General features: G+C 56.4%; 7 protein-coding genes and 2 non-coding genes across 9 annotated transcripts; all 9 read right to left on the reverse strand.

The window, feature by feature from the left end:
- Positions 1–2: 2 nt before the first annotated feature.
- Positions 3–2,450, reverse strand: C8Q71DRAFT_911944 (uncharacterized protein; the record flags this gene model as incomplete). Its single annotated transcript, XM_047929161.1, has 7 exons — positions 3–897; positions 946–1,128; positions 1,179–1,328; positions 1,381–1,551; positions 1,601–1,652; positions 1,704–1,824; positions 1,883–2,450. 7 exons carry the CDS (start codon positions 2,448–2,450, stop codon positions 307–309), a joined length of 1,836 nt encoding a protein of 611 aa, XP_047772710.1. The 3' UTR covers positions 3–306.
- Positions 2,451–5,388: 2,938 nt separating this feature from the next.
- C8Q71DRAFT_791107 (uncharacterized protein) lies at positions 5,389–7,595 on the reverse strand. The gene is made up of 6 exons (XM_047925340.1): positions 6,786–7,595; positions 6,681–6,724; positions 6,352–6,627; positions 6,089–6,292; positions 5,863–6,003; positions 5,389–5,808 (listed from the first exon to the last, which is right to left on the reverse strand). The coding sequence occupies exons 1-6, from the start codon at positions 7,141–7,143 to the stop codon at positions 5,701–5,703; spliced, it is 1,131 nt and encodes a 376-aa protein (XP_047772711.1). The 5' UTR covers positions 7,144–7,595; the 3' UTR covers positions 5,389–5,700.
- Positions 7,596–11,007: 3,412 nt separating this feature from the next.
- Positions 11,008–13,619, reverse strand: C8Q71DRAFT_791111 (NADPH oxidase). Its single transcript, XM_047925341.1, has 8 exons — positions 13,066–13,619; positions 12,512–13,014; positions 12,242–12,462; positions 11,925–12,188; positions 11,645–11,864; positions 11,452–11,580; positions 11,294–11,387; positions 11,008–11,224 (listed from the first exon to the last, which is right to left on the reverse strand). Exons 1-8 carry the CDS (start codon positions 13,442–13,444, stop codon positions 11,214–11,216), a joined length of 1,821 nt encoding a protein of 606 aa, XP_047772712.1. The 5' UTR covers positions 13,445–13,619; the 3' UTR covers positions 11,008–11,213.
- Positions 13,620–13,922: 303 nt separating this feature from the next.
- On the reverse strand, positions 13,923–16,464 carry C8Q71DRAFT_843927 (pectin lyase fold/virulence factor; the record flags this gene model as incomplete). The annotated part of the gene is made up of 16 exons (XM_047926579.1): positions 16,258–16,464; positions 15,992–16,185; positions 15,867–15,940; positions 15,755–15,809; positions 15,640–15,702; positions 15,288–15,586; positions 15,211–15,230; positions 15,109–15,155; positions 15,016–15,051; positions 14,862–14,948; positions 14,766–14,804; positions 14,663–14,707; positions 14,544–14,610; positions 14,402–14,489; positions 14,259–14,335; positions 13,923–14,191 (listed from the first exon to the last, which is right to left on the reverse strand). Exons 2-16 carry the CDS (start codon positions 16,166–16,168, stop codon positions 13,923–13,925), a joined length of 1,443 nt encoding a protein of 480 aa, XP_047772713.1. The 5' UTR covers positions 16,169–16,185; positions 16,258–16,464.
- An 80-nt stretch (positions 16,465–16,544) lies between these two features.
- On the reverse strand, positions 16,545–16,640 carry C8Q71DRAFT_t155. Its single transcript has one exon. It is a non-coding gene; the product is annotated as a tRNA-Ala (tRNA).
- A 50-nt stretch (positions 16,641–16,690) lies between these two features.
- Positions 16,691–17,686, reverse strand: C8Q71DRAFT_791120 (cyclophilin-like domain-containing protein). The gene is made up of 3 exons (XM_047925342.1): positions 17,368–17,686; positions 17,063–17,314; positions 16,691–17,006 (listed from the first exon to the last, which is right to left on the reverse strand). The coding sequence occupies exons 1-3, from the start codon at positions 17,542–17,544 to the stop codon at positions 16,722–16,724; spliced, it is 714 nt and encodes a 237-aa protein (XP_047772714.1). The 5' UTR covers positions 17,545–17,686; the 3' UTR covers positions 16,691–16,721.
- C8Q71DRAFT_791124 (pectin lyase fold/virulence factor) lies at positions 17,664–20,040 on the reverse strand. The gene is made up of 16 exons (XM_047925343.1): positions 19,782–20,040; positions 19,645–19,718; positions 19,534–19,588; positions 19,420–19,482; positions 19,063–19,361; positions 18,983–19,002; positions 18,882–18,928; positions 18,792–18,827; positions 18,655–18,741; positions 18,560–18,598; positions 18,463–18,507; positions 18,340–18,406; positions 18,197–18,284; positions 18,066–18,142; positions 17,883–18,014; positions 17,664–17,832 (listed from the first exon to the last, which is right to left on the reverse strand). Exons 1-16 carry the CDS (start codon positions 19,920–19,922, stop codon positions 17,810–17,812), a joined length of 1,293 nt encoding a protein of 430 aa, XP_047772715.1. The 5' UTR covers positions 19,923–20,040; the 3' UTR covers positions 17,664–17,809.
- A 463-nt stretch (positions 20,041–20,503) lies between these two features.
- On the reverse strand, positions 20,504–20,595 carry C8Q71DRAFT_t154. The gene has a single exon. It is a non-coding gene; the product is annotated as a tRNA-Ala (tRNA).
- Positions 20,596–20,883: 288 nt separating this feature from the next.
- C8Q71DRAFT_718568 (VIT family-domain-containing protein) lies at positions 20,884–22,485 on the reverse strand (the record flags this gene model as incomplete). The annotated part of the gene is made up of 3 exons (XM_047921240.1): positions 20,884–21,083; positions 21,154–21,722; positions 22,262–22,485. The coding sequence occupies 3 exons, from the start codon at positions 22,483–22,485 to the stop codon at positions 20,884–20,886; spliced, it is 993 nt and encodes a 330-aa protein (XP_047772716.1).
- Between the last annotated feature and the right edge of the window lie 1,822 nt (positions 22,486–24,307).

Below are 24,307 nucleotides of genomic sequence, written 5' to 3' on the forward strand. Positions count from 1 at the left end.
TAGGACCGCTGTTCGACAACTCCCGCGTGAAGCATCCGTCTCACTCGATCGGCACAGCTGACTTTCTTCGATGATATACCGCATAATCCTCGCAGGCTGTCGGAGAAGGGTCGAAACGGAACATGCATAACGATTGAACCCAAACTTGATAGCCTACAGCACTTCACACAATAACTTGCATGTACAGCCAACGATGCAATACCCCCGCCGATGATCGCAGGAATCCTGTTTCTTCCCACAAATCGAAATCTGCAGATGGCTTCCCAACCAGCTTTGGATGACTGTTCGACGGGCAGAACTGCTCGCCTAGGTGCGTTGGGGGAATCCCGTATGCATGGAGACATGCTGCAACCTTTCCGAGCGTTCTCTGACGCGGGCATCTTCGTCCACAGATCTAGCTTTGAAAGCCACGTCCCAGGTGGTCTTCGCCATACGATACCCGACGTGATTCGTCCGCGGACTGGGCCCCTCGACTTTCTTCGGCGAATTGATCAAGTTGAGGTATTCTTCCTCCAATTGGCGTGCGTCTTCGGCGTAGATATCTTCTTGATACATTCGTTCTAGCTCGAGCGGGTCTAAATCCCGAATCCAGAGGCGGTACGCCAGTACTTCTTCAACCTTCTCTTCCAACTGTCGCTGATACGCTAACAATTGTTGGGCTTCGTTGCTGACGATGAACCGCGACACGTGGTGGTCCTTCTCTGATTGAGGCAGGCTTGTCAAGGAGGCTTCCTCGTCCGACAGGTAGGAGGTCGGAAACCGTATCTCTTGTGCCTTGGCGACGGCCTCCGGGTCAGGATTCGCATGGAATGGCAGCCGCAACAGTTTCGCTCCCTCTAATTCGGTGGTTTTCAAGACGACTCCGTGGATATCCGGTAGGAATGCCAAGTCGTCGATCTGGCTGGTTGTCAGTAATCTGTGAACATCGTAAACAAGGCGAGTTACCTGACGCATATTGGAGACTAGCAGCTGGGTCGATGGGCTATGCTGCTTGAGCAATGTACATATTGCTCTGATCTCTCTAGGCGCTGCCCCGACAGCCCAGACGTCTCTCCAGATGCTGTCACGCGTCGCATTTCCAGCTGTAGACTCAGTCCTGGCCGCCCAAGATTTCAGCCCGTGAAACCACTGCGAGACTGTGAGCCTACACAGAGAACGTACGCTGTCACTTGACTTACCTTTTCGTGGTCGATACTGATGATGTTTGTCCCGGTTTCCAAACACACTGCGGCATGCATCACACTCGATACAAGAGTCAGATTAGTGCGGATTCCATGATCGTGTCGGAGACACTTCGCAGCGTACATGCCGCTTGTAGTAGCTGGAATCTGCGAGACACGTTGTCGTAACATCACACGGTGCGTGTTTGATTTGACTCACCGAGATTACCAGACGATCAGCGGCGATGTCGTGTTTTTCTCCGAACAACTTGACTAGTCTTAAAGCCTGTTCGACCATCAGCTCAGTATTGCCCATAAGAGCGGGGCTCAAATATGTGAAATGTAGGCCAGTTCGACTGCGACCAGCTATGCTCGCACCCATATCCACTAACTGGCGGCTCATCAGCAATTGCGAAGGCGGAGTGCAAGGCCACACTCACGAAGCGTTCTAGGACCATATGACGCAACGTAGCGCGATCTCGGATGTTCGGGCTTACACTGACGGTGAGTCCAGTTACGGCCTGAATGTAACCAACCGCTTACCTCTCGTTCACGACATATTCAATTGTCAGCAGCAACGCTTCGTCGACAAAGCCCCTCTTGGTCATCTTGTACATGGTGGGCGCGTCGAGCATTGTTGCATCGTGCATACGCTCGTCAAGTGCTGCAGAAGACACATGCTCAGTGCCTATCAAGTTGAGTTACTGGCTAGGATCAGTCACCTCCGACTCGAGTCGTTCGCCCAACAACTGAGATTCCTCGCTGCCGCAGACCTTCCAAGAGCGTCGGAAGCCCAGCCGAATGCAGGGCCACCCGCTGGAGCCATACACTTTGCGACCCTCCTTCACGTGCTTCTTCCTCACGCGCCTTCAATACTGCTTGGTAGATCGACGGTGGAATCTTACGTGTATCTCGCACGTTGATGAAGTCCTTCACGCGGTATTTCGGTCGAGGAGGTGCAGGTCGGAGGGGCTCGGGTAAGTCCAGATTGTCGTGCATTGTTGTGAGGCGGAGAGAACTAGGTTCCAGAGTTGTCGCCCGTCGATAGCGCGCTGGAGTGTTATGCTCTTCAGGCTCGACACTTGCTGCCCTCTCGTAGTTTCTCCGGACATTACGTTCAGCCTCCTCATCCGGCTCGGAGTCTTCATCTTCGCCAGGTTCAACGCTTGTCTCTGGACCAACATACCCCTCGCCCCCCTCGGGCTCGACGCTCGCCGCTCTGGTGTAGTTGGCTGGCTTCTCCCGATCTTCCGGTTCTACACTTGATTCTTGCTCGGGTTCCGTTGACATGCCGTCTTCGTCGCTGAGTATATGATCGTTCGTGCGGTGAGCACAGTATCTTGCTGTCGTCCTAATGTTCGCCATGGCTTCTATGCAAGAGACTTAACGTGACGAGGTAGAGCAGACAAGGTAGAGCAGAGAAGGACAGGCACAAGCGCTCCTTTGGGGACGTCCTATTATGTTCGATGCATTGTGGCTCTCGGGCTGTGGCCAAGTCGTTCGGGTATCGCCCGCCACCTCACTTGCCTTTTTTGGAACTGTTGTTCTTTGTTCGTTTCTGGTTGGATCCGTATAGCAACGAGACAAAACAACGCCTTCCTTTGTTGCGGTTTCTTTGTTGCGGGCTTGCTTTCAATGCGCGGGCCACTCGTGTTAACTAGGGGCAGCCTGTGAATTGTGGCTAGTAACTTAGGGGCGGCGCAGGCTCGGGCGCGCCGCCGCACTAGTACTGCGCAGATACGAAGCCTACAGCTGCCAGATTGCGGTCCGGTCGCTGTCTTGAACGCGTGTCGACCATTCACGGTGACCTACACGAGGCTCCTCGCTTTGTGGCTTTTCCGCCGATATGATGGCCCCGGAGCATATTGAAAACGTGTTAACAGCCGCGTCCGATGACTGTGCGCCCGGATCTTCAACGCAGGTGTAGTCGGCACTATATGCCTGGGTGATCTGCTGACAACGTAGAACTGGACGTTAGAGGTAGGTGAACCTACGCGCGGGAGCAAACGGCGCGATTGAGTAGACCATATGCCGGTGCTTACATATGTCTGCTCCAAATCGGCCTCTTGTCGACGTCCGCAAACGTCTCAAGGTGGATAGGACTCCAATATAACCGTGAAAGCTATTTTCAGCAAAGTTTGCCACTGTGATAGCCTGTATCGCGCAGGTCAAATTCCTCCGAATATTGTTGATTCCATGACCAGACTAGCCTTGTCGAGATCGCCTCCGGGTGCGTGCCACTCGTGACGCTCAGGCCTGTCCTTGCGGTCTAAACCATCTACTAGAGCTTCTCTGTCCTGGATACCAATCAGCCGGGAGGAAATTTGAAAGGATGGATTCTCACCGCGGAAGCAGCAACGTCGACGGTCAAGAATGTAGGCATGGTCCCCGATTGTACATGTTGCCATCTGGAGCCTAATGCATGCATGCATCGTGCTTACGCCCGCCACCGCCCTAAGTCCTACGCTCCACATGTCGCAGAATGACCACTCGAATGTCGCAGAATGACCACTCGAACCACAACTCGCTAGTGGCTACGTCGTAGAGGAGCCCAAGTTATCAGTGAAGCTATGCGGCGCGGGTCGACTTCCATCTCGCACGATCAGCATCTGTGGATGCTCCCATCGGATTTGTGGCCCATTGAATCTAAAGGCTGTTCAAGCGACTGAATATGATGTCTAGGGCGTCATCATCGCTAGATCAAGCATAAGCGAGATATTTCCTGATATTTCACGCTCGGGAATGCGGCGTCAATTCTGCCTCGTCGAGGATAGTCTGAGTGGCTTCGCCCTCACCTATGCCAGCAATCTCCGCCTTCCTTGCAGTCTCGGGCCAGCCCACCATTGGAGCAATATCGGGCAAGTGGGTCTGCGGGTCGTCAATCTCGCTGATGATAGAGTTGGGAGCGGCAGGCAACATCGCAGTAACGTACCAAGCGTTCAGCCGTCGTCGACCCTGAATTTTAAAATCCACCTGGCAAAGACCGCCGCAAGCTTCGCGGAAGCAGCATCAACGAAGACCCTGAGTCCTGATTAATGAGTCAGCCAATGTGCGGTAATATTCCCGGCGTCGTCACGGCGCATAGCTGCCACTCGATGACAGGGAAGGGCAGCGAGCGACGAGGGCACTCGGCGTTTTGCCTCCCATACTACTTCACTGGACGAGCGCTCGCGAACATCGATATCTGCTGTGGTTCTGTAGTTGAGGTTGACAGTCAGTGCGGCAATCTCAGGGACCAAGGGAACTCACGACTCCAAACGCATCTACTTCTGGGTCGCGATGCTCAAGGATCGCAGGCGAAGCTCCCGCTGCCCTCGTACCCCCTGCGGACGCAAAGACGGCTATGAACTTGGCAACGAGCAGCGAACTTGAACGCCGCGCACTTCGCTTGGATTGCTCCCGCGCCCAGAACGATGACAAGCCGGACCCGTTCAGGTATAGCGCGGAATCTGAGTTCGTGGAGCCTACATGCTCAAGGAGGGAAAAGACCGTTAAGACACCGACGGCGCCCGGCACACGAGCAATTGTCGAGGAGCTCCATCTGCATGACAAGGCACGATCGACGCGTACAATGAGACTTTGCCTACCGGATCTTGGGTATGATGCTGAGGACTGACGCACCGATAATTGCGGGACTTATCATCTCAGGGCGAGCGAACTCACACTTGACGCCTCATTGCGTAGCAGAAGGCAATCTGGTTGCGGCTTCCGCGAGAGTGCCTATACAAAACGTAGAATGTCATGTCGTTTGCCCACGACGGTGAAGAATCATGCAGTTGCTCATTGACCAAGGGTCGACGTCTCCGAGTCCGCGGTCCGGCCTAACGGCGCAAGACATCCAAAGCGGCGTCCTACTTACTCATCACTGCAACGCGTAGTCGGCTCCGGAGATAGTAGAGACCCATCGGATGATGATAACTTCGAAGGACGCAATACTATCGGCGGCGTGTGACGTGGGCGGCGACGCCTCTCATGTGTGACTGCAAGGACTGAGGTGAGATGTAGGTACTCCCGAAACGGTCCAACGAGCACCTACAGCCGGCGGCGATCTGGTCTCGGCCACGGAGACCTGGAACTTCGGTGCAACAGTTTCGGTGCAACAGTCGGCAAGCAGCAACGAGAATCTAAGACGGTCGACCGGGACTTTCGTGCGACGTGGGGAGAATCCACGGTTCGCGCAACAGAGAAGCCATTTAGAGTTAGTTCCAAGAAGATCAGCCGGATTCAATGGATGAGAAAACATCGCATTAGATAACACGAGGACCACATGGGCAAGTTCCCGACGCAATCCGATTCGAGGACCACCAATTACTCTATGCTGACAGGACGCCACAACATAGAGACCGCCGTCCGTGAGCTTGCAGGACGGGAAGAATTTTGATTGTTACAGTAGTGAGACAACAGTACGCAAGAATCAGAGTTCGGAGCGTGCAACAGAGCAAGACCAAAAACACAGCAATAGGATGACACAGAGGATACCAGAGCCAGAGTAAAATGCCCACGGCGGGGAGAATCAGGTACCGTTCACTCGATACCGCGGTCATGGCCGTTGTGTCGAGTAGGTTTGCCAATGGTTCAACGACGATTGGCTGCCTGCGAACGACGGCAATGAGGCCGAGTACCCGTTTGTATGAGAAAGAGTATGACCCTGAATGGATGGTGATGTCAGCTGCTGGCTGCCGCCCATACAACTAGCACATACATGATAAGAATCTTCTTCTACCTTGACGTACTCGTACTGACCTGGCGCCTGTCCATAAGCCGCAAGCAGCGAGGACGAGTTGGTGGATGACGTAGGGCGGTGGTGTGAATGCAAGGTTGAGGGAGGGGTATAGTCGCAGGGCTGTGAAACAAAACTGTTACTAGGATCCCGAGTTCTATGCGCACAGGTACATAGCGCATGGGTAACGCGAGGGACTGATACTCGCCGAGAACGGTGAATTTGACGCGGTGCTAGTGCTCGAGCTCGACGGAGTGCCGGGCATTTGATACATCCCGTACGACGTGAGCGTCGATGACGACGTCATTCTCGGGTAGATTCCTACTTGGGAGGACGGTTGTGTTTGGGGCGAGGTTGACGAAGGAATGAGTAGAGGCGGGGGAGGGCTGTGAGTATGCCCGTTCTGCGCTTGCTACGAAGACGGACCGAGTCAGCATCACCATGATACACAATTGTCGTAACAGCACCTACCAGATAGACCTGAGACTCAGTAAGCCTCCTCCGCCTTGACTCATAGTCACTGCGATCATACGGGCTCGTAGAGATAGTCCCATGTCGCCGCCCGAGGTCAGGACGGAGGCGAGCATTGCGATCCTCGAGCTGCCGGCGAAGTTCGCCGAGTTCGCGATGGAGAAGTTCGTTCTCTTCTTCAAGCTCACGGATGCGGATGACAGGTGCAGGAAGGGCCGCGACCTGCTCGGGAGAAAGCGCGAGCGCGACTTGCAATTTCGTCACAGTGGTCTCGAGCTGGATTGATGGGATGAGGGTCGGCTGCGTGACTTGGACAAAACCAGTCTCACCTGCTCTATGTACGCCTTGCGCTTGGCGCGATGCCGTGCCTGGGCTGGCGGAGTGGCATGCGCAGGTGAGTGGCGGTGTGCGCACACGGTGGACAGAGGACCGACCTTTGGCATTCCTGGAACGCTCTGGACGGTCAGTCGGGTCGGCAACGGATTCAGTACTGGTGCGGGAGACAGGCATGGGCGTCATGTAACGTAACTGGGAGGGGATGCGAAGGTGATCGGGGATGGAATGGGAGGCAGGATCAGAGCAGGTACAGTTATTATAGGACGAACCGCAGGGCAAGGAGCCGCCCGTCACCGAGATATTGGCGGGTCCGCTGCCAGTGCGCGGGCTGATTGGGAAGAATCTCGCAGGGAGGAAGGTGGGAGCCCGAATGCAGCAAGGGCAGCCCCTGCGCGCGGGAGTGGTCTTCGCTTCGCAAGGCGGTGTCTCCAGCAGGCGGACTGGCGTGTGCCGCATCGCGCGCGAGATACAGAAAACAGGTTCCGTTCCATCAGCATCATCCTATCCCAGCCGTCCCATGCCACTCTTCTGCTGGCGAATCCGATAATCACATATTCGTTTCCACTCCCGCTCTCCTCCGTCGCTCCGTCCAAGCTCCGGCCTCCTCCTGCCTATTCCACCCAACTCCGCGACCGCCCTTCTGCGCCGCTGGATCGCGTTGTGGGTCCATATCAGGCCTGATTGCTATCACCGGCAGCGGCGACGCCTGGCGACGCCCTTCTGCGGATCCCGCGTCGCTGCCAGCCATCCTGCGCACGCAGGGAAGTGGGCCTGCTCGCGTTGGGAGACGATGCGCGTACTCGCAGTGGCAGACGTCTGACACGCCCTGATGGGCCTCCTCCTCGGAACATCCCGACTTTCTATTAGTCCTCCCCGCCCCGTCGCTTATATAACGTTTGCCTTTTCGGGCTAGCAACATCAGCGCCCCGCTCGTTGTTCGACACGACGCTGGGTCATCCGCGCACAGTAAAGCCTCAATGCCAGTTCGACCGCAAGCTCAGGCCGCGATAGTCCGGGCACTATACGGTCAGTAGATCTCCGGCAATTCACAGATGGGGACACTCCGAGTGGCAAGCGCGAGACTAAGCCACTCTTGGTGGCTCGGCGCAAGGACTTATTAGTCAAGAGGACACTTGCGCGGGCTGTGCGAAGCAATCACTGCAGAGATCCTGGTCGCAGCTTCCCAGTTATCCAGCGCCATATCCTGAGACTCTCTTGAATCAGGAAACGCGGGGGTCCGAAGCTTCCAACCGAAATGACTGACGTGCAATGTCTAGGTCCGGGACCCTTTCGAAACCAAGTTGGTATTCCGGGATACATGCATGCTCACCCAGCGTCTGTAGGATCCATGCATCGAGCCGCCTGCGTCGCTTGTGACCTGACGCGCATGATTCAGGGTGTGCGATTTGGCATAGCGCAGGAACCGCTAGGCAGCCACGCACGAAGCGGCACGACGTCCTCTGTGTGGCAGACAATGCGCTACACCGGTGGACACCCGTCAGCAGATCGCCCTGCCACTCCGAAAAAATGGTGAGAGCACACTGTTCACGTCCTAGTGTTCGTACGCGCGCGCATTAATCGCACAACTCCGAGATCCAACCACTTCAGCGACACGGCATGATCCATCCAGTGCGGGAGCTGGCGCCCCGCGCGCAGTGAAACAACGGCGGTTGTGGTCTTCAACGCGTCAACGACCCGGTCAGCAGCCGGCAACGGTGTATGCCCGATCGAAGGTAACGGGGTTTGCCAGACCGACCAAGATGCGCTATGCTAAGTTGCAGCTCTCGGTGAAGGGTCCCTCAACGGACGCGAGCTCGTTGACCTCGCCGGTGGTATCGTGCAGGCGCACAACGGCTCTTCCATTCAATGAGTATGCTCGAGACAGCGCGGAACGCGGCACCCCGTCCTCCCTCGCCATCGTCCGTGGCCTAGGCAAAATGGGACAAAGTTCCTGACAGTCGCGTCGCCACCACCACCGGCTGTCCACTGAGCACCGGCTGAAGCGCTAGGGTACCCCGGCGTTCAGCCCGCACAGATCGTTGTCCTAGGTCAGTCAGCAGATATTTATACAGAGCGCACGCACGTCTTCCGCGCTTGACGGATGCCCAGGCGCCCTTCTAATTCACTTGTCATGGGCTCCTATCGTCAGATCCTACCAATTCACGACGGACAGCCAGACAAACAAGAAGGCAAGCTGCCCTTAATGCAGCAGTCATCCGCCGACGTGCCCGAAGAGGTCCATAAATCGCGAATGAAGTTTCATATATGTCGAGGAAGCTGCGGAGCAAGAGGGGGCGCAGAGGCGCATCTAGGAAATATATATGCGCATCAATTGCAGCAGCTCACGTCTCTATGGCAGGCAGGGCCGAAACGATGCGCTTACCGGCGGAATCCGACACCACAGGGCGGCGCCTGTCGAGGCTGAATCTCGCAGACCAGCGGGAACTGACGCTGGAAACGCTACACGCTCCCTGGACGACGGGAGACGCAGACATCCTGCGCGGCAAGTAGGGTCGATTCTACAAGACGCCCTGTGTGCCGCCAACACGCCTGTCGCAAGAGAAGCTCATTGAGCGAATTTCAACAACCCTAAAGAGACCTAAGAAGCGCACCATTGAGGTGTGTAGGCGCAGGACGCGGGGGCTTGATAGACTTGGGACGGCAAGGCGACAGCGTTCAGACTCTTACATCCGGTGATGGGCCACAGGGCTCCATGAAAGCGCACTCGGGCTCGCTATGGGCTTTGCGAATGTGGAAGGTGCGGGCGGACATGCTGTTCTTGATACCAACGAGAGGCAGTAGTCGGCGGCTTCCAGGGTCCTTGCCGCCGGCGTAGAGAGCCAAAACAGACGAGCTATACCCCGGGTACCGGCTAAATATCGGTGTTGGGTCTCCCATGAGTACCCTGGTAGGAGAGATCAGTTCGTGCTAGCTACGGCCCGGGAGCAATTACAAAGAGGGCGGCGACTCACCACCAACTCAAAAAGCACGTTCACCCGATTGGGCTGCAAGGCGGAGAGCATGCAAATCAGGATACCACCGTGACTGACGCGCATTCTGCACAAAGCGGGCGGCGGGACGATCAGTTACTACATCTTAGACTTGATCGTCGGGGCACCCACATGTGTACGCTAGCACTTACGGTATGGAGTCGATCGATCTGCCGTAAGTGTTTGAGGCCCGTACGCTCGTCACGGACCGCGGTGAAGCATGTTGTGCGGGGGTTGCCGCAGCGGCTGCAACTTGCAATGGCAAGCCAGCGAACCGACGCAAACGCCTGTGGGCGGGACGCGAGCCTCATGCACTGCGCATGTGCCAATACGCTGGCTAGTACACCGCACATGTGATTGGCAGTAGTGGCGGCCGAAATACAACTTGTTACCAACAGTGGCAGTCTGAAGCCCAGAAGTCGGCCCGGCGCGTCTCCAGGCGCGTCAAACTACTTATGGCCAGTCAGCGAGGTCAATCTTGGACATGCATGAGAGAACATGCTCCTTCAGCGTGGGCCACATCTCTATCATTGCGTTGGAGGGCGACTGAAATGCTGCCTTCGGAAGTCAGGGGTGTTCAGGTTGGGGATCCCTACCGAGGGCTCACGGCCGGGGCTTCGTTTCTCCCGCAGCTGTTGGCAGGCCAATGTCTCTAGGGCCAGGCCAGCTCGCCAGTAATACACGGCTGGAAGACAGGGATAGACATGACAGTCTCTGACAGAGTCACAGATAGTGTACGCGTAAAGCCACTTCAAGTTCAACTGTGGTGTTGGCAGGGTGAACGAACATGTGACCGGCGCGTGGATTCAAGCTCCGAAGCGCGTCGCGTCTGCTGCTCGCGTTAACGTTTGCCTCCGCCGAGTGGTGTTTGCTCCTTCCTTCGTCTTCCAGTCATGGACATTCTACACCTTGTTTACCATTCACCGAATATAGTTAGACCGGGAGGTGAGTACTCGTCCCCACCGGATCATGAACAAACGGTACTCGAGCTCGAGGCGACGAGGACTCATCCAAGCCGACGTGATCTCTCACGCCGCCCTGCGAGAGCACATGCACGTTGGTTGAGCGGTACGCCAGCGTACGCGCTTCAATAACAACTTATCCCGCGGAGGTGCGTTCATGAAATCTAGCATATAGCGACTGAAAGTGTCCGTTACATCATGCTTCATGCAGCTCGTAGATAAGTAATGCACAGCGGGATAGGCATTTCCCAACCTCCGCATACACTGTGCTGACAGACTGCTGTTGACGGCGTTAAACACAAAAACTATCCTGACGGTATCACTGATAGTAGTCTTCCCTTCGCGGTCGCATACACACGGCTCAACGATGGGGACATATCCTTGCAATATAGCATTCTAACAGCCCAAGACCCCCAGTGCGCGGAAGCACCGATGGCAACTACCAAGATTATAGATGCGCAAAACGAAAGACAAGTACAGGCGTCTGGAGCTCGCTCCCAGACGTAATAATGATACACACTACGACCAACATCTCCAGTCCGAGGCGGCGCCGTACGTATCCCTTCCCGTGCGCTCAGAAGTTCTCTGTCGGGAGAAGGAACGTAGGGATCATAATGAGTGACCGAGCTGCAGGGTCAACGAGGTTGGACTTACCCTTGCCGAAGAAGAACCTGGTGCCGTTGGGCGTCGAGTACTTGTTGCAACTGATGTGGAGCTGCTTCGAGAGCACCGCAGGCCCACAGAAGAACTGCAGAAGGTCGGGGATCAGACATGGCGACGCGGAGCGCGCGGGTGATTGGGAAGCCACGTACCACACCGACGTCCGTCTCGGGGTTCTTCTCCGCGATAGAGCCAAAGACCCTGTCCCAGTTGGGGCGACCGTAGTGCGTGGGCGCACGGAGCGAGGTGATAGCGTCCTTCTCAGCACCGACGTCCTGGACCTATTGTAGCGACAAGCGTCAGCACGGGCGTCCTGCCAAGGCAGCAACCGGCGGCGATACGCACAATGATGTTGTTCATGTCGTCCTCCTTGATCTTCGCAGTCAGGTAAATGTTGATTTCAATCCGGTTCTGAGTATCCTGCTCCTCAATGGCTTGCAGCAGAGAGTGGAACCATTCGGCAGAGCCGAAGTCACGAATGACCCAGGTGAAGTAGACTTTCGACAAACGCGTCGGCTTAGATTGGCTGACGTTGTTCATACGGTACCAGATCGACTTCAAGATGCTATTCAGCAAAAGAACACTATCAGCGTTCATCCGAACCAGGAACCACGGAGGTACGTACGAAGCGAACGGCGTCACACCAATACCAGCACCGACCAGCAAGACGGTCTCGTAGTTAAGGAAATCCTCAGACGCCGAGCCAAAGGGACCGTCGACCATGACACGCGGGAGGACGCGGTTGACAGGGGGGTTCACCGCGCCACTGCCCTTGCCACTGTCTCCGCCCTTCTCCTTGCCGAAGTCGGCACCAACCGCCTCAGCGAGCGCACGAGTGAAGTCACCGACCATACGGATGTGCACGGAGATGTAGTCCTCTTCAGGCGCGCTAGCGAAAGGCAACGTCAGCAATGGTGGAACCAGAGGATGTATATCACGCACCTCGTGAGCGTGAACGGGTGCCACTGGAAGTATGAGACCTCAGGGCAGTGGAGGAAGATGTACTGGCCGGCGCGGGTGGGAGTGTTCTCCTTTTTGATCTGGAGCTCGAGGACTTGGGACGGGTGCTGGATGACCTTGGAGATGTAGGTGCGGTGGCGGGAACGAACCTCACGAAGGATACGCTCGAACGTGAAGATGCAGCCCCCAACGAGCCAGTAACGCTAGTGGACCTGTTAGCAACAGCAGAGGTGAGTCGGGCGAGGCACACACCCAGAAGACACCGATCGTGTTCCACGAGCAGAAGGGTGCGCGGTCGGGCTGGATCATGCAGAACATGCCGTGCAGCTGCCAGTTGAGGAAGAAGACAAGGAAGAGGTGGTGCGAGTACCAGAACCGCTCAAAGTTGGCACGACGAGGCTTCTCCCGTGCGTACCAAGCCATGATACTGAGGGCAGCGGTCATGATCCAGCCGGTGACACCGGGGCCGGTTGTGAAGTTGGCAATGAGGAACACGACGAAACGCTCTCCCGGTGTGGTCGCGAGCGGGTCAGCAAAGGCGAGCTCAGTGAAATTGACCATGTGCGCGGCGATGTGGACGAAGGAGAAGAAGCAGATGCCCCATCCAACGGACTTGTGGAACGTGATGTTCTTGTCGAAAGGAATGTAGTGGTTCAGAGGCGTGCGGCGGATGAGCGAGATGAAGTTGCGGCAGACGGGCAGGAGGATGAACGCGACCTCGACGTGGAGAACCAGGGCGGCGCCACGGGCAATCGCTAGACACGAGATGAGGGGCTAGCAGTGTGCAGAAGAGACGCGGTACGTACGGTACGTCACACCGAAGGTCGCGCGATCGCCTATCAGGTCATCACTCGTACCGTAGTAGAAGGCACCGAAGAGGATGACCAGGATATGGAGGAGGATGAAGAAGATGAAGAACAACCTCTTTCCACCCTCGTTGATCATCCAGACGTTGAACCGCTCCATCCATCCCGTAGGCCTGTACGGGGTCGCAGGTGTCGTGCCATTGGTGGCCGTCCTCTGGAGGGGCTGCAGACGCCTACGCTCGGACTTGTTGCGCTGGAGGTGCCCCGGTTCGAGGCCGTTGTCAGCGAACGGGTTGGCCATGTCGGGGTGCTGGGACAGGGGGGGCATCTTGCCGTCAGAGAAGTCGAGACTGGAAGCGCGCTTCCACTTGTTGGCCATGGGCGGGGTGGGCACTGTCTATGTCGACGTCCTGCGCAGCAGACTAGAAGGAGTGAGGACCGGCCTGAAGCAAAGGACTGGAAGGTATCCGAAGACGAAGAGGAGGAAGAGGAGGGGAGATAAAGGTGGGCACCCGGCTGTGGGAGCGTAAACGCGCAACATGCTTTTTGATGGTCCTCTCGGCGACGTTGCCATGACAGGCTCAACTCATTTGGCACTCGCTGTCCCTCCGGCTGCGCACCGATCTCCATACCTACCACCGCGGTTCTCCCTGATCCAGGCCGCTCTGGCCAGCCGTGCTCGTCGTCCACAACGTCCTCCAGCGCGGCGCGCGCAGCGAGCAGACTGGGCGCTCCTATCCTAATGCGGAAAACACAACCGACAGTTGTGGCTGTAACAGGCAATCACACTCGGACAGTCCACGACACTTCATCTTTGATATCCACCGGAAGAGGAGGCTTCACGGTCCGCAGCTACGCTATCTAAAAACTACGCACTTCTTCACCGGCCCCCGCCGCATGAGCGGGATGGCCTTAAGCTCATGCCGTCGTGTTGCACGCTGAGAAGCCACACGGACATTAGATAATAGCAATGACCCGGCAGGCAGGCCAGCACGGTGAGGCTTACCACTCAGACCCGTCTGGCTGACGACGTTGTAACAGTTGTACGTCGCAGCCGTGCCACTGGGTGTCTCGATGTCGATATTTTTGAAAGATAGATCCGGACATGGTGCCGCCGGACTGCACTCTATGTCAACCACTGGCAACGAGGCCGTCAATGGCATGTTGGGCTGTGGTGCGGTGAGAATTCTTACGCAGGTCTGTCGATGCTGTACCAGTGAAGTTGACAAATGTGAGGCCGCCGAACTGATACTTCGATGGCGCATCGCCCCTGCGTGAACGTGGCCATGTCCATCAGTTAACCTTGGACCCTTCGCTGTCTGACAGGTCCACTTACGCGTGTCCGGAGTTCGTTTGGTAGAGCTGAATGGGGTACGTCACATTGTCAAGATTGAAGTTACGCGCGATGACGCCTGTCGTCGTCCCTAAACCACGACATGTAGCAGATGTGCTCTAGCACGCAGCAACCGGCGACCTACCCGGGCCACCGCCTCCCTCCGCAGGGGGGAAGCCAATCGTTGTCCCAGTCCACGACTTGAGATACACCTGTACTAGGGTTAGGCCAACGTTCCGTCTTGGACGAAAGTATTTTACTGACGCCGTGCTCCATGTAAGGCTGTATCGTCGGGTCCGGCCTAATCATCTGCGTTAAATGATATCTCATTCAGTTTGAGAATCCTGTGGACTGTTGGCAATCCCACCGTGATGTCCTCCAGCGTGATGTTCTCAACGTTGTCGTACTGTGATACATATGTCAGTCAAATCATCTGCTTCGACCTCTGATACAGGTTACTGACCAGGTTGTAGTACTGCCCCAAGGAACCGAACGCGATCCCTGTTCCGCCGGTACAGGTGATATTCTTGGCGTACACATTCGTCGAATTCTGCGGGCCCAAAATAGTGGTGAGCGCCCAGCTTGACCTCGTATACGACAGTGGGCTGTCCACGTACGCCCTTGATTGCTATGCAGTCATCCCCGAGCGTGATCTACTCCATACATATTCGTCAGTGTACGCTCACACGACGGTCGTATCAAGTACTCACATCCCAGTTCAACAGGGTAATGTTGTCGGACCGGAATGTGTCGATGCCTGTATGGCCAACTGCCTCAGTACCTACCAGACGCGTCTTCCGAGCTATGCATACCATCCGTGTTCCACACGATACTGCAAGCCAGTAAGTTCGCGATGACCACAACCTGCGGCTGCACGAGCGTGACTCACTTCTGATTATAATACAGAGGATCCGCGTTCGTCGCGTTGCAGTACATGCCGTCGTACACAACGCTCTGGCTCTCCGCGACAGCGTTGCACCAGAACGGCTGGCCCTCGATCCGGAAGTTGGCGATGGTGCCCCGGAGTGCGCGGTACACGGTGAGCGCGACCGGGCGGCCGTCGCCATCGATACGCGTGCCATTGCCGTACCATGACCACCAGTACTGCCCATTCCCGATGATGCCGCCTGTGTTGTGCGCGTCGACCACGAAGTCGTTCCCGGTGATGACGAACCACGACGCTTGGCTCTGTAGTTTCTGGGTCAGTAGGCTGAGGGGCATGTTCGATGTACATGGCGCACTTGGATGAAGATGACGCGGTACGTGTTCTCGGGGTACATCCAGTAGGGCAAGTCTGCGACGAACTGCGGGTGCTTCAGCATGCTGCATGACTTCACTTGTGGTGGACGGACTCACATTCAGGTAGCCGTGCAGGTCAACTCTGGACTCTACCAGATCCCATGTCATCTTCCTGGGTCCAAGCAGTCAGTATAACTCTGTTGCGCACACGGCCGCACTGCCGGCCGACCTTGTCACATTGTATTCTCCAGGCGCGAAGACCGTCGTTCCATAGTGCCCGCACAGCGCGATAGCAGCCTCAATCTTCACAAACGCGTCAACGCAACTCTATGACGCGCCTCACGCGTGACGAACCTGGCTCGTATCGTCCTGTCCGCTACCCAGTGGCTCGAGGGTACACGTCTTATTGTCCGCGAAATACTGGAACGCAGACACGAACGTCCGCGCGAAGCAAAGGCTCACTAGGAGCACCGAGGTCAGCCTAGGCATCATCTCGAGAGAACGGATTGTAGATCGCGCGACGGGGAACATTCCGGCTCTGCGTCCATCTTATATTCGACCAAGACGGGATGGTCGGGGACGTCAACGCGGTGACAGGGATCGGCAAGGGAAGTTCATACCTCGAACACGTGTGCTGGCGGTCCGGTTCGTACTGAACAATATCGTAAGGGAACAGCTGTCTGTAGCACCGTGGACGAACCTCGGGGTAGACGTCTGACCCAGTGATCACGCTGTAAGTACAGCCAGCGTATCATACAAAGATACATCAATCGATGCATAGGGATTTGAAACATTAGTCGAACAGCGGAGCCTTTGCCTTCCTTGACCATGTTTCCAAAAATACAAAAAGCAAGCGATTGCTTGAGTGTCAGTAGCAGCACCATAGTAGGTGGCGCAGTAAAAAATTTGGACGTTGGGGGGTTTGAACCCTCGACCTCACGCATGTAACTCAAGCTCTTACTACAGATGCAAAGCGTGCGCGCTACCACTGTGCCAAACGCCCTTATAAAAAAGGCTTCTTATGTAAGTCATCTATAATGTTTTGGTATCCTGTTTTGTAAAGTTGCCACGCCGCCATCTCGCTTCAGCATATTACGCCGGAGCCTCCGACCCATACAGCCTGACCTGGCTTGCCATCTGCACTTCCAACATCACCCAGTCGTGATAGGACCTCGTACCCTTCCTCGAGCACTCCGAAAACTACGTATTTTCCTTGCATCTTTGTGATTCGAGTCGAGTCTCCGGTGAGCACGACGAAGAACTGTGACGAGTTCGTGTTCTTCCCCGAGTTGGCCATAACGAGCGATCCACGAGCTAGCTTTTTCTTGAGGCCCTCCTTTTCGTCGTTGAACTTGCCGCCGTATATGGACTACACTGCAATCATCAGCGCATTCTAGGCGGGCCTCATCTACGGTGTTGGCGCACCTCGCCACCGCTGCCATCCCCTCTGGTGACATCCCCACCTTGTGCTACGAAGTCTTTGACGATGCGGTGAATCGGGCAATCGAGGTAGTGCAGCTTCTTGTTGGGCGCATTCTTGCACATTCCTTTCTCCCCAGTGCACAGCGCGATGAAGTTGGCTCTTGTCTTTGCGAGCCCCGGAGAAGGATCGAGCTCAAAGATGAGCCGACCTGCTAACAAGGGCGACGGGGGCTCGAACCGCATTTGCATCGAACTCTGTGGCCTCGATCTGTCAGAAGCCGCAGCAGTCGATTCCAGTGATAACCCACATCGAGCTCCCTCAGGACATCACGCTGTTCTTCCGACAGCTCGGGCGGCGTTGCAGGCAGCCCGTAGATGTGTGCGTTCTTGGACAATAGGGTAGCTGTCGCCGAATACTCCGCCTCAGCGCGAGCATGTGCGTCGCGGTCGCCGATATAAACGTCAAGGTACGCGCGAGAGGCCATGGAGAGGAAGCGAGAATTATTATAGACGATCGCCGGGTGGTGGTGGAGAGAGGCAAGGAACGATCGAGGATCGCCTCCCTGAACCTTGTCCAAGTTGCTGCAGATTACCCAGTTTAGATGGATTAACAAGCACCAGGGTCGAAGTAAGTACGAGTCCAATATATATCTCGTACTCGAATGCTGAACTAATGCTGCACGCAGAGACATAAGCCTAAACTCAGGACACGTTCTAATTCACCTGGAAATCAACTATGATAATTGCGTATCACGGCGTAGTGGTGCTGCAATCTATCATCATCGTCAGCGTGTGCAATATCACCCGTGCTGAGATGACGCACTGGATAGTCCTTGTTGGCTGACAACATTTGAGCAGACATAATGGGGCTCTGCTCCGTTGGTCACCGTGATATTGATGTCCTCAAACACCATGCCCGGACATGGCGCGGCGGGGCTGCATGCAAGATTGACGACTGCGCCCCAGCATCAGAGGTGTCCAGACGCAATCATCACAGAAAACGCACTTGTGGATCCCGACGATGTACCCGTGAAGTTATAGAAGCTGAGGTCAGCGAACTGCAGCGTCGAGAGTGAGTCACCTCTGAAGCGAACATGTGAGCCTCATTCGATCTCACTACGGAGCATAGATACACACGGGTGAGCTCCGTTCGTCTGGTAGACGTGAATGGGCAGTGACACGTTGTACAGCTCGGCGTTGCGGACAGTCACATTCGTGACAAGACCTGCAGCCATGGAACTCAGCGACCTTCACTCGCAACACGGACAGCCTGCACCTACCTGACCCTCCACCACCATTGTCGGGAGGGTGGCCGATCGCAGTACCGGACCAAGACTTGAAGTAGACCTGGGATATTGCTAATTAGTCGCTGCGCGCCATACTTAGTAGGTCACTACACGTACCGCACTGCCCATGTTAGGCTGGATCTCAGGATCGATGTGCAGCAGCTAGATCAGTGTCAACGAGCGTCAGTCGCCCTCACGGTGCACATTTACTTACACGAATATCCTCCAGCGTCACGTTCTCGACATGGTCGAACTATGGCTGAAGTCAGCAAAAATGCAGTGGGCCTATTTCAACCATGGATTACGAACAAGGTTTGCATATTGACCAAGGGAGCCAAAAGCGATTCCATTGCCACCACGACAGGTGATGTTTTGAGCGTAGATGTTGGTGGAGTTCTACTTACGCGTCAGGTTACGCTTCGAGTTCTTGAGGTGAGTTTGCCTACCCCTTTGATTGCGAGACAGTCGTCTCCTAACGTAATCTATTCACAGGCTCGTCAAGGGTTTCAACGGCTTGTCTTACTGGAGGCACTTACGTCCCAGTTCAGCATGGTCACATTGTCCGCTCGGAACGTATCGATCCCTAATTAATTAGTCAGTCTCAAGGCCCAACTTCATGTGTAGGGACACTGCGCACCATCCGTGTTCGGGACGACGCTACCGCCTACAGGTAAGCCATTTCGTTCGTCGCCAAGCACGCGTTCAACATACACTCACTTATGCCCATAGTACTCCGGATTCGTATTCGTCGCGTTGCAATACATCCCGTCGTACACCACGTCCTGCGACTCCGCGACCGTGTTGCACCAGAACGGCTGGCCCTCGATCCGGAAATCTTTGACGACGCCCCGCAGGACGCGCCAGAGGGTGAAGGCGATCGGCCGCCCGTCGCCGTCGAGCCGGCTGGTGGTGCCGTACCAGTTCCACCAGTACTGCCCGTTCCCGATGATCCCGCCCGAGTTGTGCGCGTCGATGGTGAAGTCACGGCCGGTCACGACGAACCAGGAGGCTTGGTCCTGCGCGGTGCGATATCAGATGCAGAAATGCGCGAGGCGAATGGACGGCTCAGGTTACCTGGATGTACACGACGCGGTACGTGTTTTCGGGGTTCATCCAGTACGGCAGGTTTGCCGTGAACTGTCATCTGGGTCAGCGAGAGGGGAGAAGGTGAGTGACACTGGTACGTACGTTCAAGTAGCCGTGCAGGTCAACTCGAGACTCCACCAGGTCCCACATCATCTTCCTACACATCGTCAACTCCCGGTGACTCCAAGTCAGCCACAGGGGCAGCGTACTCACCTCGTCACGTTGTAGACACCCTCTGAGATGACCGTCGTGCCATAATGACCGCACCGCGCGATAGCACCCTCAATCTATGCACAGAAAGACACCACTATCAGATCCTCTCCAACGTCTGTAGATCAAGTCCAACATACCTGGTCCGTGTCGTCCAGGCCCTCTCCCAATGGCTGAATAGTGCAATTATTTCCGGCCTCCCAGTCGTTCGCCCATGCAAGCACCCGCGCAAACTGAACGGTCGCAACCAAGGCCGCCAAGAGCACGCGTACAGCCAGCATCCTTCCCGGTACTCGCAGCAAGTTCGAATTCAGCGAGAATGGTCGCCGTCAATCACCATCCAACTCCCTCTCATATATAGCCAGGGGACGAGCGTGGCGACCATCCCTCGCCGCGGTCACGAAAGTCATGCGTGTGTCCTGTCTAGACAGTGCACACACACCGGATGGTCATATGTGCGTTACAGCGGGCCGGCGGCGATCGACGTCGGTGGGCGCTTGTCTTGTGTCCTAAAGGTGACCCCGAGATGTTGGAATGACCGGCCCCATGTCGCCAGCCAAGGCGGACATAGCACTACATAGCAGGTGGCATGCGTGCCTGAGGTCGTCATGTCCTCATCGTCACAGCAGACAAAACTACATACTTTATGTGTGTGGTTTTGCAGCCAGCGTCGGGTGCAGATTGACCCTGTCATGCGCTGTCATGCGAGACGGCTGCGGGACAGGGATCAACGTCGTCCGAAGAACTTTGACTGAAACGACTTGGGCAAAAACGAAGCATATGCAAAAGGAAACGAACTACATACAAGTACTCAGGCTGGAAATCCGCTGTTCGAAGACTCGGACATAGTTAGGGAAAAATATGGACACTCAGGGGATTGAACCCTGGACCTCACGCAGATGACCAGAACTAGCGCAATGCGAAGCGTGCGCGCTACCACTGTGCCAAGTGCCCATGAATACTGGTTTCAATGCATCAGTATTGACCCTGCAGACAGATCAGCTGCCAGTGAGCCCTGGATGAATCCCAGACGAATAAAGGCATCCAGCGAGACAGAATTATTGGCTTTGATACGTCTATGCATTAACTAAAACTATACCGCGGTCATGATACAACGAGCCAGACCAAACAAAAACATGGCTACAACAGAAGGGGCGAGAAAAGAGAACGTCCTCGTCCGTACACGCAAGAGGGACACTAATATCCAGTCTACATCATGCCAGCAAAGGGCCCTCACGGCGATCATGACTCGAGCGCCGCGACGATGCCATATGCTGCCGCCGCCGCGGCGCCGCCGACGAGCAGCGTACTAACAGCGCCCCAAATGTATCCGCCCGCGCCCGCGCCGGCTCCTGTGATGCGCGCCTTGACCGCGCCGAATACGAGGAGCACGATTCCAGTCACGATGCACGACCAGATCAACGCGCGGTGCGCAACGGGCTCTGCAAAACGTACGTCAGCACACACGCACACGCACGGTCGCCCGTAGGCAGGGAGACGCGGACCACGCACCGAAGAAGTATGGGAGCAGGGGGATCAGCCCGCCAAGAAGATAGCCCATGCCGATCGTGAGCGCGGAGATGTACAGCCGCTTCGTGGGCACCTCCTCGAGGTTCTCGCCGAACTTGAGGAGGAACGCGGACAGGCCGACGCTCGAGCTCCACCGGAGGCCGGCCTCGGAGTCGCTCGTGCTGTAGCGACTTGCGGTATCGCTGCCGCTCGAGGAGCCCGCGGCGGTCGTCGAGCCGTCGCCATGCGAGTCGACCTCGACGTTCATGAGGCAATGCGCGACGGCGCGGCTCGTCTTCTCGTCGACGCCGACGGGCCCCAGGACGGCGTGCACTTCGCGCTCCATCTCGCCCTCGCAGCTCCGGAGCACGCGTGCGCGCGTCTGCTTGCGCAGGTAGCGGTAGTGGTCGCGCTCCGCCTGGGACGCGAGGAAGCCGCCGATGCCCATCGAGATGGCTCCAGCGATGAGTTCTGCAATGCCACCGAGGATGACGAGTTTGGATTCGCCAAGGGAGGAAAGGCCCGCGGTGAGGGCAAAGGGAACGGTGAGGCCGTCTGAGAGACCGATAACACTGCAGAAGCGGCAACGTCAGTAACCGATTCTCAAGAGGATGTGAACATGGCATAGGACATGGGAACGCGTGAACAAAGACCACAAACGAGGCACGGACTCGAACATCCTACCCTTGACGGGCGCAAGTACCGGGACGGGGACACCCACGCAAGTTGGTATGTACCACGCCTCAGGACAAGCTGGGGCGTCAGGGGTGCTGGCTTGGCGGGAGCAGCACAAAAGCTGCAACACGTCAATTACCCGCCACGGACGACAAGAGGCGTGAGCTTCGTGTTGCACAGCCGCACAGATCCTGGGCCCCAGGCAACCGGCATGTTCTGTAATGTCCTGGAGACCATGGGGGTGTGGTTATGTCGAGTTCATGGTGGCCTACGGACGAAACATACGCCACACGAAGACCAGCCGTGTGTGCCCTCCAACGCTTCCACTACAGATGTCTTTCGTCATCACTGTTTGCTTTGTCTTGCATAGGGACGAAGGGGAGCCCCTCGTCGCACGCCCGGACCTAGTCCACAAGCAATGGAAATCACTACTCACACGTCCCGGACCACGTCTGGGTCAATCAGTATCCGCTCGTCATCGCCAATGAGCTCTTTGCAGCATACACCGTCTCGCGAGGCTTCATGTCTGTTGCATTTTGCGGAGGGCGGGACTTGGTCTCCGGTGGAGTCGTTTACAGACCAGACGGGTGGCTTGTTGCCTATGTCTCCGTTCTTGCGGGGTAGAGGAACGGCGGGGGCGACACTATGTTCGAAAGACATGTTGAATCGTAGCTGGGTTCGCTGGGAGGGTGGTAGTGATGGTGGTGGTCGGGGAGGAGGAGGGGTGCCGGGTGGAGGACTTGTCGCGGGCGGACGAGAGCTAATGAGCGGAATGGTGGAGCGCTGAGCTTATGCGATCACGTGCGACCCTCGCGGTGTACTGCGCAATCCGCGGCGGCCGATTGGCTGCCGCGTCGGTCCAGTACCGTCGCGTCCTCGAGCCGCGGAGGACAGCGCGTGTACCGCTCTTGCGCTATTCCTGCTCACCGCCCTGGCTGGCAGTGCGAGCCCGTTATTGCCCAAATACCGCATCTCCCATTGGATGCGTCGTTCTGCTCCGTTTCGTACGCCCGACGCCCGACATTTTGCGCGACCATCCGTTGACCGTTCGTGACAGAAATCTTTCGCAAATGTCGCCTGGTGAATAAGGCTCCGGCCGACCACGGACGAGCCTCGTCAGCCCAGTCATGGGATGGCCATTGCAGTGTGAACCGCCGCAAGGCTGGCCCGCACAACGTGTGTCGCCGGCTGGCAGTAGTAGGTTCCAACCTGAGCTTCCCACAGCTCACTGACGACGACCTTCATCTACCTTTGGTTCCTGACCTTCCCGTAGAACGACAGCAGCGCGTATCTTCGCTGATTCGCCAGTTCGCGAGCGTCCAGGGCCCAGGGGACGGCGTGCAAGCGGGATGCTCCTCGTAGCCACCCCAACTCGTTCCCGCTGATCACGACTACCTCCGAATGCTTCCTGCAGAGCTTCACCGTCGCGGCACAGGCTCAACGCGTTGTCTCCAGCATCGGCACTCCCGGCCTAGGACGTACGACGCGCGTCGGGTCGATTTTGCTGACCCGGGGACGCCCCCTTTACCTTGATCCGACCGCACGGGTGTACCGACTCCGAGAGTCAGACTGATCAGACCCTAGGGTCCGGAGACTGTAAGTGCTGCATTGAATTGAACGTAGCGTCACCTATCGTCACTTTCAAGCATTACCCGGCTCGATCTTCGAGACCGCATGACGTCTGGTAGGCGCGTCAGCACTTGCCCGCGTGTCTAACCCAAGTTACCCAACGCGCTACGGCGTCGTGGACAGGGTCTGAACACTATCGCGGTTGCCGGGTAGCGCTGCCAGTACTTGTGCCGATGTGGTAGCTATAGGCTCTACCACACGTCACATCTCGGCCTCTTGAGAAGGCAGAAACCAGGTACTGCTTATCAGCCAGTTACTACGATCGTGCGTAGACGTTCAGCGCTCTCCTATTATCGACCGATGCGGTTTGAACTGCCATCTGCTCCAGATGCCAGCGAGTGGCGACTTCTCAACCTATTGCAAGTTTAAGCAGACCACTCTATCGCCGGCCCTCTACTGGCCCTCTATTCCCTTGTAGGATCTGCATCAGAGTGCGCATGCAGAAGTCACAGTGCTGCATAGCGAACATCGGACCTGGAATGGGGACTTGTACGTAGGAGGTGAGTTTGACCGACAGCCCTCGTCGCTAGTAACTCATCTCCGTCGATGTCCACTCAATCTAAGTACTGAACAGGGCCACAAAATGATACCAAATGCTTGCCGATATGACTGGGAATGACAGCCCCCATATCAGGCCGCAGCAAGAGTTGCCGTCCCCGGCGCGAAGGCTCGGACTGCCAGCCTGCCATGTACAGGGCTACAAGCCGCATGCATCCGTGAGTAGCCACGCAAAGATATTGCAAAAGTCATAAGTATGGGGAAGTGTGCCTTTAAATCATGCATTCATACGTTCCAGCTCACTTCAGTTGAACGCTGTCGGACAAGTCTTTCATCGCCCCCTCGATCAGGTGGC

This window comes from Rhodofomes roseus (genome assembly GCF_022264815.1).
Source record: "Rhodofomes roseus strain CIRM-BRFM 1785 chromosome Unknown C8Q71scaffold_41, whole genome shotgun sequence".
Classification (NCBI taxonomy): Eukaryota; Fungi; Basidiomycota; class Agaricomycetes; order Polyporales; family Fomitopsidaceae; genus Rhodofomes; species Rhodofomes roseus.

Coding starts and splice junctions, on each gene's coding strand:
- C8Q71DRAFT_791107 (XM_047925340.1), bottom strand. CDS start 7,143: ATGCGGCACACGCCAGTCCGCCTGCTGGAGACACCGCCTTGCGAAGCG. Junction 6,725..6,785: donor GCGTTCCAGGAATGCCAAAG/GTCGGTCCTCTG, acceptor CCACTCCGCCAG/CCCAGGCACGGCATCGCGCC. Junction 5,809..5,862: donor TAGAAGAAGATTCTTATCAT/GTATGTGCTAGT, acceptor CCATCCATTCAG/GGTCATACTCTTTCTCATAC.
- C8Q71DRAFT_791111 (XM_047925341.1), bottom strand. CDS start 13,444: ATGGCCAACAAGTGGAAGCGCGCTTCCAGTCTCGACTTCTCTGACGGC. Junction 11,865..11,924: donor GGTGTGACGCCGTTCGCTTC/GTACGTACCTCC, acceptor TTTGCTGAATAG/CATCTTGAAGTCGATCTGGT. Junction 11,581..11,644: donor ACGACATGAACAACATCATT/GTGCGTATCGCC, acceptor TCGCTACAATAG/GTCCAGGACGTCGGTGCTGA.
- C8Q71DRAFT_791120 (XM_047925342.1), bottom strand. CDS start 17,544: ATGGCCTCTCGCGCGTACCTTGACGTTTATATCGGCGACCGCGACGCA. Junction 17,315..17,367: donor ATGTCCTGAGGGAGCTCGAT/GTGGGTTATCAC, acceptor TCGAGGCCACAG/AGTTCGATGCAAATGCGGTT. Junction 17,007..17,062: donor GGGATGGCAGCGGTGGCGAG/GTGCGCCAACAC, acceptor ATTGCAGTGTAG/TCCATATACGGCGGCAAGTT.
- C8Q71DRAFT_791124 (XM_047925343.1), bottom strand. CDS start 19,922: ATGCTGGCTGTACGCGTGCTCTTGGCGGCCTTGGTTGCGACCGTTCAG. Junction 19,719..19,781: donor GCCTGGACGACACGGACCAG/GTATGTTGGACT, acceptor TTCTGTGCATAG/ATTGAGGGTGCTATCGCGCG. Junction 19,483..19,533: donor ACCTGCACGGCTACTTGAAC/GTACGTACCAGT, acceptor CCCAGATGACAG/TTCACGGCAAACCTGCCGTA.